The sequence below is a fragment of the Pseudophryne corroboree genome, chromosome 1 (genome assembly GCF_028390025.1).
Source record: "Pseudophryne corroboree isolate aPseCor3 chromosome 1, aPseCor3.hap2, whole genome shotgun sequence".
Classification (NCBI taxonomy): Eukaryota; Metazoa; Chordata; class Amphibia; order Anura; family Myobatrachidae; genus Pseudophryne; species Pseudophryne corroboree.
In genome coordinates this window covers 401781481-401799761 of record NC_086444.1, presented here as the reverse complement: position 1 = coordinate 401799761, position 18281 = coordinate 401781481, and the positions used below count along the sequence as shown (strand labels likewise).

At 41.2% G+C, this 18281-nt stretch overlaps 1 protein-coding gene across 1 annotated transcript in view; it reads right to left on the bottom strand.

The window, feature by feature from the left end:
• LOC134887531 (sodium-dependent serotonin transporter-like) overlaps positions 1-12143 on the bottom strand; it is a 117632-nt gene extending 105489 nt beyond the window's left edge. The window contains exons 1-4 of the mRNA XM_063913223.1: positions 12015-12143; positions 11300-11519; positions 9517-9655; positions 4033-4167 (exon numbers count right to left, since the gene is read on the bottom strand). Coding sequence (XP_063769293.1) covers positions 4033-4167; positions 9517-9655; positions 11300-11519; positions 12015-12123 — 603 coding nt within the window. The 5' untranslated portion in view covers positions 12124-12143. The remainder of the gene's footprint in view (positions 1-4032; positions 4168-9516; positions 9656-11299; positions 11520-12014) is intronic.
• Between the last annotated feature and the right edge of the window lie 6138 nt (positions 12144-18281).

Sequence of the window (18281 nt, the reverse complement as noted above, 5' to 3'; positions counted from 1 at the left end):
TAAATGAGACATTTACATTTCCAAGGGCTTGTTCCGCCTCTTTCTCTACATGGAAGATACTGTAGATAACAATGAGATATTTGCTATTCACACACATCTCTGTTCTCTGATCTGCTCTGGTCTGCATACACAAGCATGTCTGTGATGTTAAACCAGCTGCCAGTACATAGGCAGGCACAAAACACAACAGATGTGGCTTGCAAGAGCTTTTCCATTCCTTTTTTTTTTTTTTTAATCTTAGCAAGCTGTAGGGGCTCATTTCCAGAGGGTATACCTTCTGCAAGCATGCTTTAAAATGCATAAATGACAAAAATAGATAAAGATATTTTATCAGGTTCAGTTTTTTTTTTTTTTTGGGGGGGGGGGGGGGGGGGGATCAGTCATTCAATTAATTAGCCACATTTCCCCCAAAAATGTGGTTACAATTTGTCTAACAGGTCTTAAGGCCATGATTGTAGGTTTCTATAAACTCCTCCTTCACCTGCTGCCTTTAGTCGTTTCAGTACAGGCAACCAACTGGTGACTCAGTGGTTCTCAAACTGTGTGCCAGGGTGCCGCTGGAGGGATCCGGTCTGAAGATCGACAGTGTCTAGGTCGACAATGTTTAGGTCGACCACTATAGGTCGACAGTCACTAGGTCGACATGGATGGAAGGTCGACAGGGTTTCTAGGTCGACATGTGCTAGGTCGACAGGTCTAAAGGTCGACATGAGTTTTTCACATTTTTTTATTTTTTTTTATTTTTTCATACTTAACTATCCACGTGGACTACGATTGGAACGGTAAAGTGTGCCGAGCGAAGCGGTAGCGGAGCGAAGGCACCATGCCCGAAGCATGGCGAGCGAAGCGAGCCATGCGAGGGGACGCGGTGCACTAATTTGGGATCCCGGTCACTTTACGAAGAAAACAACACACACAAAAAAAAATCCTCATGTCGACCTTTAGACCTGTCGACCTAGCACATGTCGACCTAGAAACCCTGTTGACCTTCCATCCATGTCGACCTAGTGACTGTCGACCTATAGTGGTCGACCTAAACATTGTCGACCTAGATACTGTCGATAAAACGAACCACACCCGCCGCGGGACACTTGAGGGGTGCCTCAGGTTGGTGGTCCAGGACCAATTCAAACTATTTATTTCTTGCTAAAGTAATAGACAAAACCAGTGCTTGTGGCTGCCAATCATAAAATATGTGGGCAAATAGAAGCAAACTGTGTCCCTCACAACACAATGAAACCTAAGGATGACATGTAAACATAATTTACTTAATTTAATATTTTTTTCAACATTTTCTACATTTCTCAATAAGAAACTTTGGGCCCAGGGGTGCCGTGACAAAAATTCTGAAAAAAGTTTAGGAACCACTGTAGTGACTCAATGTACTTTACTTTATATTTAAGTAGTAATAGTGAACTGAAGTTTAACAGTGCTTTAAACCAGGAAGAGGGGGAGGGGGGGGGGGGGGGGAGAGGTTAAATAATAAGCAGATGGCAGGGAGTGTAAAAGAGTATTGTTAATTTGATGTTAATTGGTGTTTAATTTTTTTGATGTGGGCAACATTTATTATTTTTTGATGTGAGTGCCATTTATATAGCTGTAATAATAATTAGAATTGTAGCCACAATCATAAAATAGTTTGAAACATAAAATAGCAGTGAATTCATATTTCATTAATATCATATTTATCAGTTATCAAGGTTTTTAATTCAAGCATGTTCAAAAGTAGAAACAAATAGATAGAAGTTCAAAATTGACTGATGGTAGCTCACGTAGTATTAATAATGTATTAAGCCTTAAAGAGTGATAAAGTCGTGACGGATAAAGGGGGATACTCAATTGTTTGAAAAGTCAGCTATGGTGTCTGTTTTTTCCTATAGACAGGAAAAAACAGACACCCAACCGATTTTTCAAACATTTGAATTTCCCCCATAGAGTGATATGCCAATCAGCTCCTAAGTGACATTTTTCAAACACAGCCTTTTACATGGCAGTTAGGAAGCTGATTGACTGGTACTTTATCAATATTTATCAGTCTCCACTTTATCACTTCTTAAGACTTACAATAATACATTTGGGCCAAGTATATTATATCTAAATTGAAAAATGCACAATATATTCTTAACAGCAAACAAAGTCATATGGAGTACTCTCCCTTAACAGAACAGCATACTGTATATCACAAGTTTTGCACGTATTCAGATCAAGTGAGATTCAAATACAAGGATACTTTAATTACCATTTGAAAGCGTGCACTAAGTACATAGCAAAAAAACAACAACCCAAAAAACAGACATTAGAATAATGTGATTCATAATTTATGTATATTTGTCTCTCTTAATTGTTAAATTACTATAAAAGCAACTCTTATCTAGTCTGCCAAATATAACATGGATTTATATGCAGTCTTCAACACAAAAATGGTTCGATTATATCAGGCACCAACGGCATAGTGTATTGTATGTTTGCTGTTAAGAATATATTGTGATTTTTTTTACTTTGATATAATATTTTATTGCTAATACAGTTCTTCGTAAGCTACCATCAGTAATTTTTGAACTTCTCGCTATTTGTCACTATTTGTGAACATGTTTGTTTCAAAATATTTACAACTTATGAATCAAAAGATACATTTTATTATCGGTTATAAGAATGCCCTTAGACAAATGAGAGTTCCTTTTTGTCTTTCTTTGACATTACATACATACTCTCAGAGGTGCACCTCCACGTATGGTGCAGTAACCTCATGTTTAATGAGACTTTTATTGCTATAGATATACTCTGACATATACCTTGAGCCATTCATATCCTTCTAGTGCTCGAGTCTCCCCCATTCCTCCTTTTCCCTAATGTTACTACCAATTATCAATGTTATATGCTTCCTGTTATCTGATTCAGTATATAATGATTGCCCTCTCCTTCTGATTATCCATATAACATAAATAGCATACTCATTTTTTGGCTGGGTTTGTTACCAGGTTTGTGGCTGGTTCTAAACCTGTTACTTAATAAATCAGGGTTTTCTGAATTTCTAATGGGAGTATCAGTGGTGATTTGATGTCATATTGTATTCTAAAATCTAGAGTATCCTAGTAGTTTGGGATTTCGTAAATTAGCGATATGCATAGTGCCCTTTAATATGCCAGAGAACCTCCGCATGTGTAACCACCGCTTAGTAATATACGCCTTTGGTCTGGTCCATGGTCAGATGTAAATCTATTACAGTTCTGTTATACAGTATGTGCGACATATAGTATGTGATTTTCTGCTGAGTTTCTACCAAAAGATAATCTAACAAATAAAGGAGTGCATTAAACTGTGAGGGAACTGCTCAAAGAGTACAATGGAGAAAGCCAATAAAGAAGATCAAAAAACTTCAATAAAATATTTGTTTTCTGTTTATCTCTATGGTGTCAATTCAATTCAGCGCGGATTGAATGACGCTAGGAGGGAGCTCTCAGAGTTATTAAATTCAGCGCAGTGCAATGCCCGAGGAAATAATTTTTTCTCACACATAAATTCGACAAAAGTACTGGCGCGATGGTGTCGGGCATTTAAGTCGGAGAATGACGGTTCTCATGACAACACACCCTGTTTAGTCCATGAGAACCGCACTTCTCTGAAATAACAGCACTCTGAATAAAATAGCACTGGGAGCTCCTTCCCGGCGCTATTCAATCCGCGCTGAATTAAATTGACCCCTATGGGGCATATTAATCACAATATGCAATTGGCTGTGATAACTTCTCCCAAATTCATATTACAATATTTCAATACACCTATTTTCACATTATTTTAGTAAAAATAATAATAATGATAAATATGCTCCTATATCCATAAAGTTGCATAACCAGAAGGTCCCCATGTTTGGGAACAGTGCAGTTACCAAAATCCCTGCACCAGTCTTAATGGTCACTACTTTAGTGGTCAGCACTTGGAAACCTTTACATCAATACAACAATCCTTGCACATTTATCTGTTTTTAAATTGCCGCGACAATCATCCAATGCTGCTCTTAAGTTTGTTACTTACTGCAGTATCTGTCAACTTCTCCCAGTTGGGTCTCAGGTAGAACAGGATCCCTCTCCATGCCCCGGGCAAGGTAGCTCCTCTGATCAGGAGTATGAAAAGGACCACATAGGGAAGAGTCGCTGTCACCCATACCACCTGGAAGGAAAAAAGCCCAGGGTGTGACTGGAGAACTGACACTTTACAGGACCATTTCTCTTTGGTTCACACTCTTCATAGTAGTTTTTTTCTATGACGCAAACCTCAAGACATCTTTTCAGATCCCATCTGGCAAGTCACTGCCTACCTATCATACAGTAGATTCCTTGTCACATTTTGTGACTGGCGTAGGGTTTGTATCTATAAATTGTATAGAGGCTCCTAATAGTTCTATCCATAAGTACTATTGCATCATCCAACTATTTTTGTGTAAATGCATTTTCCCAGAAGCCAATCTGTTAGTACATAAAGAGAGAAATGTAGGGGAATGACATTTGCATCTTATGATAAAAGGGAATTGTCAGTTGTGTGCTAGACTCATTTGCTCTTGCAGAATGTAGGCTAGGCTCAGTTGTCTGCCTTGTGCACAAATGAGGTTTCAAATTGCAGAACAAGGTGTTTAAACAATCCTTATGGTGTGGACAGAATGCATTACACGGGTTTCCCAGGGATAGCAGGTGGCTGTAGAGTCTCCTGCCTCTCCACACAAGAACTCAATAATTACATGTCCTTCAGCATTTCCTTGCATCTTTTAGGTAAGCTTTAGATGCCAAATCATTAGCAGGTACAATATAACAAATGTAATAAGGTGTAATTCTACTGATGTAAAAAACATGGAGTATAATGTCATATGTAAAATAGGCATTCACAATATCCTCTCATTCAGTAACTATGATTGGTTCTCAATAGCTGTAAATGAATAGAAAAAAAGATTTAAAAAAAATGAACTAAGGGATAGCTAGGATTTGAAATTGATAGTTTTAGTTCTTTTACTACTGCATCATTTCTATCTGGATTCATAATCACATAATAGGTCGCACCAGGAGTTTTCATAGGGCCAATTTCCATAAGCAGAATTGGGGCTTCCACCGATGTGTACTTTAGATAGACAAAAAGACACATCTGTACATAATTGCATGAATTACATGCCAATTTAGGTTACATTTTTGAGGTTTTAAAGCGACCTACAAAGCCCATATATGGAATATGTCCATGTGGAATTATATTGTTTATAAGCAGTACAGTAAGGCATGACTTTATAAGAGGGAAGAGTCAATTGCTTGGGTCCTTATCCTGTGTTTCTTAAATTTCTTCTTTATTGCATACAAAGGCCCAGATTTAGCAATCCTTGGAGGATGATAAATACTGTAGCACAGTGATAAAGTACCAGCCAACCAGCTCCTAACTGTCATTTTTCAAACACAGCCTGTGACATGGAAGTTAGGAGCTGATTGTTTGGTACTTTATCACCGTGCTATTTATCACTCTCCAAGGCTTGATAAATCTGGGCCTTTAAAGTATGCCTCTTACATAGGCTACATGTTTAGAAGGGGTGTACTACGATACACCAGCACTCGGGATCCCTGGGCGGACCGCCGGAATGCTGGCAGCGGGGCTAACGCAATAGAGCCCCTTGTGGGCTTGCTGCACCCAACACGCTGCGATCACGGTGGCATGCTACGCGTGCCACGCTATTTATTCTCCCTCCAGGGGTGTCATGGACACCCCAAAAGGGAGAATAGTTGTCGGTATCCCGGCGGTCGGGATCCCAGCACCGGTATGCAGAGCACCGGGATCCTGACAGCCGGGATCCCGACAGCCAGGATATCAAGTGCCTCCCAGGAGTGCACTGGAGCTCTAGTTGTTCACTTACTTGTACAGGGTTGCTTGTATATCGGTCTCAAGCAGTCAATCAGAGTCCATAACACAATCAGCTTCCTCTCAGGGAAGGTCAACAGCAGTGCGCCAGCAGAACAAGTGTGCAGCAGTAGGCCAGCCTGACCATTACACCAACTACACTGGTGCGTATAGCACCAGCCAGCAGAGGGTGCAAATGCTAGGAGAACAAATGCTCCCTGCAGTGGACTCAGAGCCTGGAGGAAAGAGAAGGAAAGAGCCCGATGGTTCTCTCTCCCCTTAGCTACTGCGCAGTGAGTGAGACAGAGGGTCCAAGCATTAAGATGGGGAGAGGGGCGACTCAGAGCAGGGATGAGAGGGGTCACAATTACTGACTTTACTTACCGCTACTGAATGGTTTGCCCACTGTTTCCTCTACTCTGGCGTTGAGCTGTGGGTTCTGGCATTTCCCTCTGCTCCCAGCAGCTGTGACAGAGCTGCTGTAGCTCCCATATAAATGTGAATGCCACTTTATTGTAAAATTATGCTGGCGCCAAATCGGAACCACTCCCTATATAACGAAGTCTATGTGCACTATTCAGTGTTAGAGTATTAGGCTCTATACCTGCATTCCAGCATCTGTTTCTTTGTTACTCCCAGTGTGATTCCGTGTTCTGATTAGGTCTGTCTGACAATTCGCCTTGTCTGCCCCTCTGGTACTGCTTCTAGTGATCTCCTGGTTCTGACTTCAGCTATTCCCCTGACCTGATTATGCCTGTTACCTGGTACTGCATTGCCAGTCTGCTTCTGACCCATTCCTGTCCACTCTGCTCCAGTACACCTCAATGCGACCAGTCTCTTTATTGGCCCTCAATTTCTCCACAGTCTACTAGCCCCATGCTGTAGGAACCCAGTTAGAGGGCCCCAACTGTCATATTAGGCACAGCAAATCCCAAATCCCATTAATGGGATCCCTGGTGAAAACCACTGATATGTAAGGTTCCTCACTTCTGCCCAGGGTATTAGTAAATCCTATCAAGTATATTCAAACATCCATATTATCCTTGTAAGAATTGTGACACCCATGTATAATCCAAAATTCTACATACTCTGTATACAATCCTGTGTTCTTAACATTGTATTACTTATGTGCACTCCTGACTCATGACACTCTGCAACACAAATACAAACTTGTGTGCACGGCGTCTATTTGTGGGAAACAGTGGGACTGGGGGCATGCAAGCAGCTCACAGAGCGTTGGGCATGCCCCCACAGTGATGAAATGGGAGGCATGGCTCGCAATAACGATATTCCCACAAACCACTCCCCTTTTCAGACATGCGCAGCTTTGACGTGCAGAAGTCCTGATTTGATAGTCTTCAATGTTGGTGATTTTATACCTTGCATACTAATCACCAGAAATGGGCTGTTTTGCACACTAGATAACAAAATATGGTCCTTTGCATTTGCAGAGGAGCAGATGTTCTAACAGATGAGAGAAACAGCTGGATGGGTGAGATTGTTAAAATTCATTAAAAATAATATATACAACAATGCAAGCACATTTTGTGGTACAGCTGTAAGTACTTTGGGGTGCAATATTTAGAAATTTAGTGTAGAAATGGCAAAATTGAGATTGCTTGTTGCAAAACTTATAAACATACCAAAGTTGCACATAAACTGTAATAAAGACAATGTTGATGTCCAATGCCTTTTGTGATTAATTTAAATCATAAATTAGGATAACCTAAGCATCATTTAATGAATGCAACTGATTTTCTGTAAAGTTCGCTTATGGGGGGTCATTCCAAGTTGTTAGCTCGTTGCCGATTTTCGCTATACTGCGATTAGTCGCTTACTGCGCATGCGCAAGGTTCGCAGTGCGCATGCGCTTAGTTATTTTACACAAAAGTTAGGTATTTTACTCACAGCATAACAAAGCTTTTTCATCGCTGTGCTGATCGTAGTGTGATTGACAGGAAGTGGGTGTTTCTGGGCGGAAACTGGCCGTTTTATGGGAGTGTGTGGAAAAACGCAGGCGTTCGAGTTGCAAAACACAGGAGTGGCTGGAGAAACGGGGGAGTGGTTGGGCAGATGCTGGGTGTGTTTGTGACGTCAAACCAGGAACGAAAAGGACTGAGCTGGTCGCAATGGCTGAGTAAGTCTGGAGCTACTCAGAAACTGCTAAGAAATTTCTATTCGCAATTCTGCTAATCTTTCATTCGCACTACTGCTAAGCTAAGATACACTCCCAGAGGGCGGCAGCTTAGCGTGTGCAATGCTGCTAAAAGCAGCTAGCGAGCGAACAACTCGGAATCACCCCCATGGTTTTAATTTTGGTGTTTATTCATTCCAAACACACTGATGGGCATATTTCTAGGTTCATATGTGTGTTCTGCTGAAGGGGTATTTACAGAAACATTGACTGAATAAACACCACTTTCTTCATTGGTGTTACCAGTGAAGTGCAACCTGTTTTCCCTCCAGTAGGTGTATATCCTATTAAAAAAAAAAAGGCTAAGGCTGCTCGCTCCTCACCTCTAGTCTGTGTGCACCAGTGGCCACTAGAGGCCAACACACGGACCAAATGACTCACAGCTGAAAGTGAAACTGATACTGCAGGGAGATGATACAGCCTCCTACCCTGCTGCTGTTATTATTAATAATACTGATCTATTTCACACATGCTGCATAAGGAGAGAGGGGGCTCTGGAGAGAGAGAGAGTCAGGAGGGGCAGATAGGAATGGGGGGTGGGGTTGTGAGTGGGGTATAGGCAGATAGGGACTGGGGCTAAAGAGAGATGGTATAAGGGTTGGAGCAGATAGGTACTGGTGGGGAGAGAGGGGGGAGGCTTGGGGTATATAGGGACTGGGAAGAGAGTGGAGTGGTAGGGACAGTGGAGATAGAGATTTTTTCAATATAGTCATTGGGTGCCCTGCCATCGGCCACTGAAGGGCACCCAATGGAGCGCCGTTTTGGACAAGGACACACACACACATCCCCTATGTACACTGCACCCCCCACCACCACTATATATATTATCCTATATACATACTGCATATAGGATCCTGTACCCCTACATATAGTGCCCCTATATACAGGGCATCTACCTCCTCCATAGACTGCTCTCACCATAAAGTGCACACTCTGTACCCCTCCTCCATATACTATGCTGCAACCCCACGTTACTTGCCATCCCAAGACTTGGCAACAAGTAGCAGCAGTATCCAGGAAAAAGATGCAGGAACCACCAGATCTCACAGTGCTCAGAGTGGAGGCACTGGGGACACGTGTGGCCACTTACTGGTGGGTGGAAAAGGTGAATCAGTCTGTCAGGATGGGGTAAGACCCTGAGTGGGGTGATCAGTGCGGTGACCGGGAGGAGGAGGAATCGGCACTGGGGCTGCAGATGATGCAGATGAGGAGGAGGCAGATAATCGGATCAACTGCTTTATATATACTTTGTGCCGGTGGAGGGATGAGGTCCTGTGCTCATCCCTACCACACCCCACACAGGCCCTACCCAGACCCCTCCAGCCAACTGCTGGTTGCTACTGGTGTCCTTTACCCCCAGACTGCCCGGGTGAACTTTCACATGCCAGTTCTGGTGTGTATAGTACAACATCATTATAGCCTGCCCATTACAGATGTACATCCTTCTGTATCTTTACCTTTCCAGATGTTTTCACTCCTTTCCATAAACTGAAGTACACAATAGTAAAGATGAGAAATAGACAGACAAGAAGCTGCCATCTCATCCCTCCAACATAATCCAAGCCATCTGCCTCATTTATACCAAGCACATTCCTCCTGCAATGATAGAAACAAATTTACAGCAATGAGTGCAATTATAATATATTCAGTTATTATTAAACAAAGGTACCAATAGTCATAGTCATGCTCTACCTGGCATAATGTATATCAGGGGCTTTACCTGGCATGTGGGCTCTACCTGGCATAACGTGTATTAGGGGCTCTACCTGGCATAATGTGGTCTCTACCTCGCATAATGTGTATACATACTTATAAGAAAGCAAATTGCAAACAGTTTGTTATAGTACCGGTGTTCCTTTCCAGAACTCCCTCTTGGGATATCCCTTTTTTAATCTTTTAAAATGCAAAATATCTTTGGTCAGATTAAAACATTTTAATCATAATCCTAACTACAAATTTAGTGCAAATTTAGTGCAAATTCCATGAATTCAAAATAGTTAGAATTCCTCACATATCATAATTGTTCCAATGAAAATAAATAAATATTATTTTATTGTCTAGTGCTTTTCTTTTGCAAAATCTTGATATTAATTTCTTTTGAGATAAGGATATCACTTACATTTTACAAAAACCATTGCCCTAAAAGATTTAGGGATAAATTTACTAAGATGGGAGTTCTATTTAAAATAGGATGTTGCCCATAGCAACCAATCAGATTCCACTTCTCATTTATCTAGCACCTTCTAGAAGATAATACCTGAAATCTGATTGGTTGCTATGGGCAACATCCCATCTTAAATAGAACTCCCATTTTAGTATATTTACCCTTTAGTGTCCCTGACAGTATGAGATGGGGAGCATAGTGTGGTAATACTAGTATGATAATTGAGGTAAACACAATATATATCCCCAGTATCTTCACTTACAGTACCTGTCAGCCTCTCAACTACACTGACTATGGCAAATGCTCAAATTAAACAAATAACTTTGTAGTCCTGACTGGGATGGTCCTGATGGACTAGTGGTCTGGAATATGGATATCCAGCACTGTGCTATAACACCCTAAAATCTGACTACATGCTGTCCTAGGATACATTTGTCAACCTTCTCCAAATGCTTAAGTGTTGGAAGGGGTCTTCAAGGCTCTGTTTATCTAATCTATTGCAGGGTTACGCACACATCATTTTTTGATAGTGCTGCACACTGGTCTTTCTTTACTGCCTGTGTTTTTCCTAATGGCTCAACTAAGTGCTGAAAGTGGTTTATGGCAAACTATGTTGTCACTGCAGATGCTAGACACCTTGAGAAGTCACAGCATCCCACAATTATCACCACCATGACTAAAAGTAAAATTATGCTATACAGTATGTCAATGGCGCAGGGTCCTGTGGCTAATAGATCACACCTCAAAGATACTGGTTTAACCAGAAGTGAAGTGTTTTAGTAGTGAAGTGGGAAGTGAATACCCAATGAGTTTTGACAGTAGAGTAGGTCATTAACATGGCATACACATGTAGGTAGCATTTATGAGACAAAGCAAAAAAGTGGAGTGTCTTATTTTCAGCCTCTCTTACAGACAGTGATTCATTATGGGTTTTTTTAAACCAAAGTTTGACGTGCTATTTTAAATTTTTTATATGTGCTGCCATTTTGAACTAGTTAAGTCTTCCATACAGAGGCTAAACACTACAATATTATACTTTCTAGACCATCTAAGTTAATCCACTTACATGCACTTACGTATAAAACTCTTCTGCAGGGGATTTGGAATAATTAGTCCAAGTAATATTGTTCTTTCCAAAGTAACTAGTGCAGTTTGCTGTATTCCAGGGGTTATCACATGTTGTCCATGGCAACGTCGATGAGAAGGATGAGTAGAAATAGTACAGAGCCCAGGCTATGATGGTGTTATAATAGAAGGACACATACAGACCAATAATGCATATAGCAAATCCAATACCTAGATAAAATGAAGCATAGAACATAGTATTGTCTGCATGCATTTTGTACATTTACTCTTCATAGCCGATGATTCCAAGATGCAATTTTCTAGTCAAGAATAAAACCTTTTCTTAAATCCCCTAATAAAACAAGAAAAGACATGTACCTACTGTACTTTTGTAAGACATGGGTTTGACTTTTTCCATGTTAGTCTCCTAGCCAGGGAAGTAGCATGACTGGATATTGAGGTATATTACTGGCTATGTGCTATAATCCCATCGTAAAACTGTGATGGGACAAATCATGCACATCAACATGCACATCAAGAGCTACCTCACCTTAAATTACTACTACAGCTGTAGCACAGATATTTCAGTCTGGACTTGGACATCTGTATACTGCTGGCAGGCCTCACTTTGTATATAAGCCATAATATCATTAGTAGTAGACTTCCCACTAGCAAGCTCTTATATGTTATCCTAGCAATACTGTAACTGCTAACTGTAAAGTTTACCTTTAAAAATAGGGCAGATGCGTTTCCATATGGATATAGCGCCAGTTCTGTGAAACTGTCCCAGAGCCAATTCCATGTAAAAGAGAGGAACACCACCGAAGATGGCCATAATTGTGTATGGAATCAAGAATGCTCCTAAATATGGAAGACATCATACAGTGAACAGAAGCAGTGTATTATAAACCCATTTTGTACTTGAGGGAAGATGGATGGATGGATATATGAAGATGGATATATATATATATATATATGGGTGTGGTTCGTTTTATCGACAGTATCTAGGTCGACAATGTTTAGGTCAACCACTATAGGTCGACAGTCAGTAGGTCGACATGGATGGAAGGTTGACAGGGTTTCTAGGTCGACATGTGCTAAGTCGACAGGTCTAAAGGTCGACATGAGGATTTTTTTCCCCGTTTTCTCCGTAAAGTGACCGGGATCCCAAATTAGTGCACCGCGTCCCCTCGCATGGCTCGCTTCGCTCGCCATGCTTCGGGCATGGTGCCTTCGCTCCGCTACCGCTTCGCTCGGCACACTTTACCGTTCCAATCGTAGTCCACGTGGATCATTAAGTATGAAAAAATCCCCCCCCAAAAAAATGTGAAAAACTCATGTCGACCTTTAGACCTGTCGACCTAGCACATGTCGACCTAGAAACCCTGTCGGCCTTCCATACATGTCGACCTACTGACTGTCGACCTATAGTGGTCGACCTAAACATTGTCGACCTAGACACTGTCGATCTTCAGACCGGATCCCATATATATATATATATATATATATATATAAAACTACAAAAAACTGCGCAGAAGAAACAACCCTCAGTTCATTTATATAAATTATGTAGTCTTTGTTCGATGTATACTGCCGCCAATTCCTGGGAGCCATTCCACTGGCTCAATACATGGAAAAAGAACTAAGAAAGGAAGGTGCATCCGTGAGTTAAAAGATAAATTCTTTACTAATATAAAAGTATAAGCTCACATACATCGAGGTATATAAACACCGGCTCCAGTCTCAACACCCCCCCCCCCCCCTTCCCCGGCGAAGTCTTCAGTGCCGAAAGCGGTCGGGATGTTTTGAGCACAGTACTGCACGCACAGATCGTAATCCCGGTGTTTGAATACGGCATAGGTGATGATGACCGCTGGCGTCTCCTTCTCTGGATACTGCTAGGTGCTTTCCGGAGGTACCTGTATGGGGATTTTTTGAGACTGGAGCTGGTGTTTATATACCTCGATGTATGTGAGCTTACACTTTTATATTAGTAAAGAACTTATCTTTTAACTCACGGATACGCCTTCCTTTCTTTGTTCTATATATATATATATATATATATATATAAAACTATATATCATGTGTATGGATTGTATACTGTCTTTGAGCATTGTCTGTGCTCTCAGTGAAGACTCTCCTGCTGTCATACTCAAGCACACACTTCCTCCTGTTATTTGCATGAGTGAGGCATTTGCTTCCTACTCACAGTTGGTCGCATCTCAGTTTTCTGGCCAACTCTGCAGAGATATCTATCTATCTATCTATCTATCTATCTATCTATCTATCTATCTACAGATGCGGCCACCATTAATCACACGTGCAGTCACATCGCAATTGACACTAGCTGCACCTGCATGCAACCTGATTGTACACAACCATGCAATCCTATGGATCATATGTAGTGCAAACTCTACAGGGTACATTTTCAGCAAACCCAGTTTGAAAGGGGGGGAGGTCAGGGGGTGCCATGAGGGCATTAGGGAAGGGGATGGGAGGACAAAGGTGGGATGGGGAAGAGGTGAGGAACATATGAAGTTGGAGGTGAGAATGGTGCAAGGCTGGTCCATGAGGAGGGGCCAGACCACAGTAACTAGCCACACACTGTAGGGGTTGGACTGGGTGCAGGTGGGAGTAGGGCCCTGGAGACCGGCAAAGAAGGGCTGTGAGGAGGGAGATGATGGGGCAGCCTGGAAAGGGTATTATCTCCATCCTGAAATGGCCCATGTTAACTGTAGATTGCAGCCACACTGCGCCCCACTAAACAGTACTACCACTGGCGCCTCTCAGATATTTTGGCCATGTGCTAGCAGCCCCATTGCCCCCCCCCCCGTTCTAGTGCCAGTGGGTGGTGTGGACACATGACCTCAACTAAGGGAGGCAGTCAGCATTGCTGCAGGGATCGCCGGTCACTGACATGTGAACTGGATGGACACATTTAAATGTCCACCCATAGGGATACAGGCACAAAATATTGGGCGGACGATTGGTAAGTGTGTATACACTTACCAATTGTTTTATAGGTTAGCGGCCTGTCATCTAGTTGTGTACCCAGCTTCAGACTTTAATCAGGATTCTGTGAATTTGATCTTCAGCTTTAGGGGCCTATATATTAATAACTGGATTATCACTGGTCCATATCATTATGGATATTGACATTTCTAATGAAAATATCTCCACTATATAGTAAGCGTAACTCGCAGGTACAGCAGTAGTTAGAACCTAACCACATTGAAAGAGTCTGTTACTTTGCACATGCTCCATACCAGTACTGTGCATGTGCCATACAGTTCCTGTGCCGATGGGTGCACTATGACTGCAGACGTCAAGTGACTGACAGTTTGCAGCTGTTTGAGGGCGGAGAGGGGGTGGTGATGGCAGCCGTGTAATCTCCATTTGGTGGAAGTGCCAAGCTGTCAGGAGTGATACAAAAATATAAGTTTCACTATTATCATTCTCATGCTTTCATGTGTTTTTTTTAGCACCAAATACAAAGAACAGAATGAGTAAACATACTGAAGATAGTATTAGTTACCCATTACATGTCAGGTTGCATACAGACTATATACAAATCATGTTTTTAACATCATTTGATTATTATATGAGTGCTTTATTTTATATCTTTAGAAAGGTGATTGGAGTTTGTTATGAATATAATATGGTGTTTTTAATAGGACAAGAAGGGGGAAATATATATATATTTATTACAAACTGATATGTTCTGTGTGTGTCAGTATTCCTGACAGGGGTATATTTTACAAGCAAGGGCAATGTCCATTGTCTGGTTATATGAGACCAAAACAAGACAAGCGTTTGGAGTTGGACATATGTCAACATTGGAATGTTTGCATCTTCATTTGGAGACAATGGCGTTTTACCTTGTGTGTTAATCTATATAATATATGTTAATCAATGTACATAATGTTATTTCTAACACTGAAAATTGAGGCAACAGTGCCCCCTACTGTTTCTTAGCATTTATGTACATTTCCTAATTTGAATTTTGTACATATGAAATAATTGAGGCGTTTCTCCAGACTATATAAAATAGAAATTGTCAATGTTAAATCAGCCTAGACAGCCTGTATGAACATTGACTGCAGAAGTGCCAGGATGATCTGAATATAACTCAGCCTCTAGACGAGGAGGGTGAGGCTCCTGAGTATGCTGATGTGAATGCTGTATTGAACATCTGCTGAATTGATCAATAACCTTAGCTACTGTAAGTATACAATAAATTCATATTTATATATTCAAGTTATTTGTTGAAGTACTTTTCTGTGAATCCACCCATCTGGGTCTCCTCGAACTCAACCCACCTATAACACAAGCCAAGGTCTCCATCTTTCAGAGGAGATTTCCTGGCCTCTTGGTAGAATGCACCATGGCTGCAGGGCTGGCTTGCGTGACTCATGGTTACTTAGCTGACCAATGGTGTCGTGTTTCCTCGGATCCAGTACTGGATCACGAATGCATGCAGGAGGCCTCTACTTATGCCAGATGCCTCCTGCTGCATTACCATATCACAGTATCGCTGCTGCTTCCAAATGAGCAGCAGTGATGCTCTCTCCAACCACATCTGAATCAGGCCCAGTGTCAGTTTCTAGAGCCAGATGGAGGTTGCAGGAGAGGGATTTGGAGTGCACTTCCATAAACAAGGCCAATTTTACTAGTAGAGGATGACAATGTACTAATACTACTAGCAATAATAGAACTGGGTTGCTCTTGTTCCATAGATTGATCCATGATTCACAACATCAGTAAAGGTGCTTTAAGTTACAACAGGTGAATGCACAATGAGATAGGAAAAAGAGGGACTGCTCTAGTGCCTTGTAATTCAGAGCAAACACTGTACCCCAAAATCGTTCAAATACAATTGGCTCATTTCTTTGTGGGATTTTTTTGTGTGTGTCACACTTCTACAGCAGCCCAGAGGTATGATCCTCACATAATTATTAGTGATGAGCGGATTCGGTTTTACTCGGTTTTACTCGGTTCTCAAAACAGCATCTTATTGGCTATCCAAAACACGTGACATCCGTGAGCCAATAAGATGCCGTTTTGAGAACCGAGTAAAACCGAGTAAAACCAAATCCGCTCATCACTAATAATTATACCACAAGTTATGCCCTTGAATTTTTACAATTATTAAATTTTTTAATATTGGATTTTACTACAAGAAATTAAGCCTGCTTTTGGTTAATGAAATGAGAGTTAGACCTGTACACATTGATGCTCACCCTCTCTCACCCTTTCTCTACCTGTCTCACTTTTGGCAAACTGCACCCAACCACAACGCAACCTCTCCCAATACTTTCACATGTAAAATGACTGTCGAGAGCCGGAAGGAGCAGTTATTATGCAAACTAAAACATGAGATCAAAGACTTACGGGAATTTAAGTTTTGTCTAATTTCCAGATAAGGATTTGGGGCCTGATTCTGCTTTTGGAGTAAGTAAAAAAAAGGGGCAATTAGCTGTGCAACTGGGCAAAACCATGCTGCACTGTAGGTGGAGCAGATGTAACGTGCAGAGAGATTTAGATATGGATGTGGTGAGTCCAAATTGAAATCTAAGTTGCAGTGTAAAAATAAACATTTATGATCTACATGCAAAAGCAGACAGTATTTACCATGCACAGAAAAAAATATAAATGTAGCTGCTCCCCTTGCATAGCAACAGTTTGTTCCAGATACAAAGTTACTTACTCTTTTTGCTTAACCTTCAAATCAGAATATGGCCCTTGGTGCGTGAAACCAGGCTGTGGCCCAGGTTGGACTTGGTATCCCCAAAATTGGGTTCTGCTAGATATCTCTGAACTGCTCAACTAAAAGTCACAGAGCTAATCTATGAAACCATAACAACACAATAGCCATAGACCAAGAAAATGTATAGGATTGATAAAGGTAAGTTTCCTTATATTTAAATTTGGTAATATAGCAAAACACTTGTCTAAATCGTTTTACATAACCTGTGGTAATAGTTGTAGATGCTGGTCTTAGGAGTTGATTCAAATGTTTATATGTCCTCAATCTGCTGTCCAAATTGATGGGAAATATTCAATAGTTTTTTTTTTATTGTGACAATCGCGTCCAGAAGTGATGGGTTTTGTCGCATAAACCAGCTAAACCTGACAAAGTGCCATTTAGATGCCCAAATGGGTCACTTTTTTCACACATTTCTTCTTGCTAGAATAGGGGGCTGCGAGAATAAATGTTGGCGCCATCAGTGTGCGCACCCATATGGCAACACAACTGAATTGCTGCCGGTGGGCGCACTCTAGTGGCAGGTACCCATTAAACAATTGAATTCCCCCAACAGTATAAGATTTTGCAATAGCAACAATAACTACTAATGTTGAGATTTTTTATACTGCCAAAACTGATAATAATAATGCTGAAAGAATACGGGACAAACTGACTTATAATTTGTGATGCATTTTATATTGTACTTTAATTGCATTTAGTACTATAACTGCACATTCTCAAAAATACAGATGTGCGCAGACCCCATATGGGGGTTTTGGTTTTGCAAAACCACTCTCAAGTGTTTTGGGTTTGGATCTGGGTTTCTTTTACAATCGATAAAAACAGTTAAAATCATGCAACTTGGACCTGTTTTTGTTCCAATGGTATTATATCAATGTTAACTTCCAGTAATTTCCAGTCAATTTTGCCCACCTGACTATACACTCTCCTGAGTGAAATGGCCCCTCAAATCACCAGGGAGGTACTTACGTATATGTAATCCAAAACTCGAGATTCGGTTTTTAAATCTAATTTCTGAACTCAAGGTGATCCGAGCCAAAAGGGATCTGGGCTGGGACTCTTTTCTACTTGATTCCCCAAAGTCTGGGTGTTCAGGTTTCAACAAAATGGAACCGCTCATCTCTACTCACAATCAGTACTAGTAGTAGAAGCAGGAATAGAGCCCAGACAGGAAGAGATTCCCAGGGGATATGGTACTAGTAGGAATAGGGCTACCATAGGCTAGG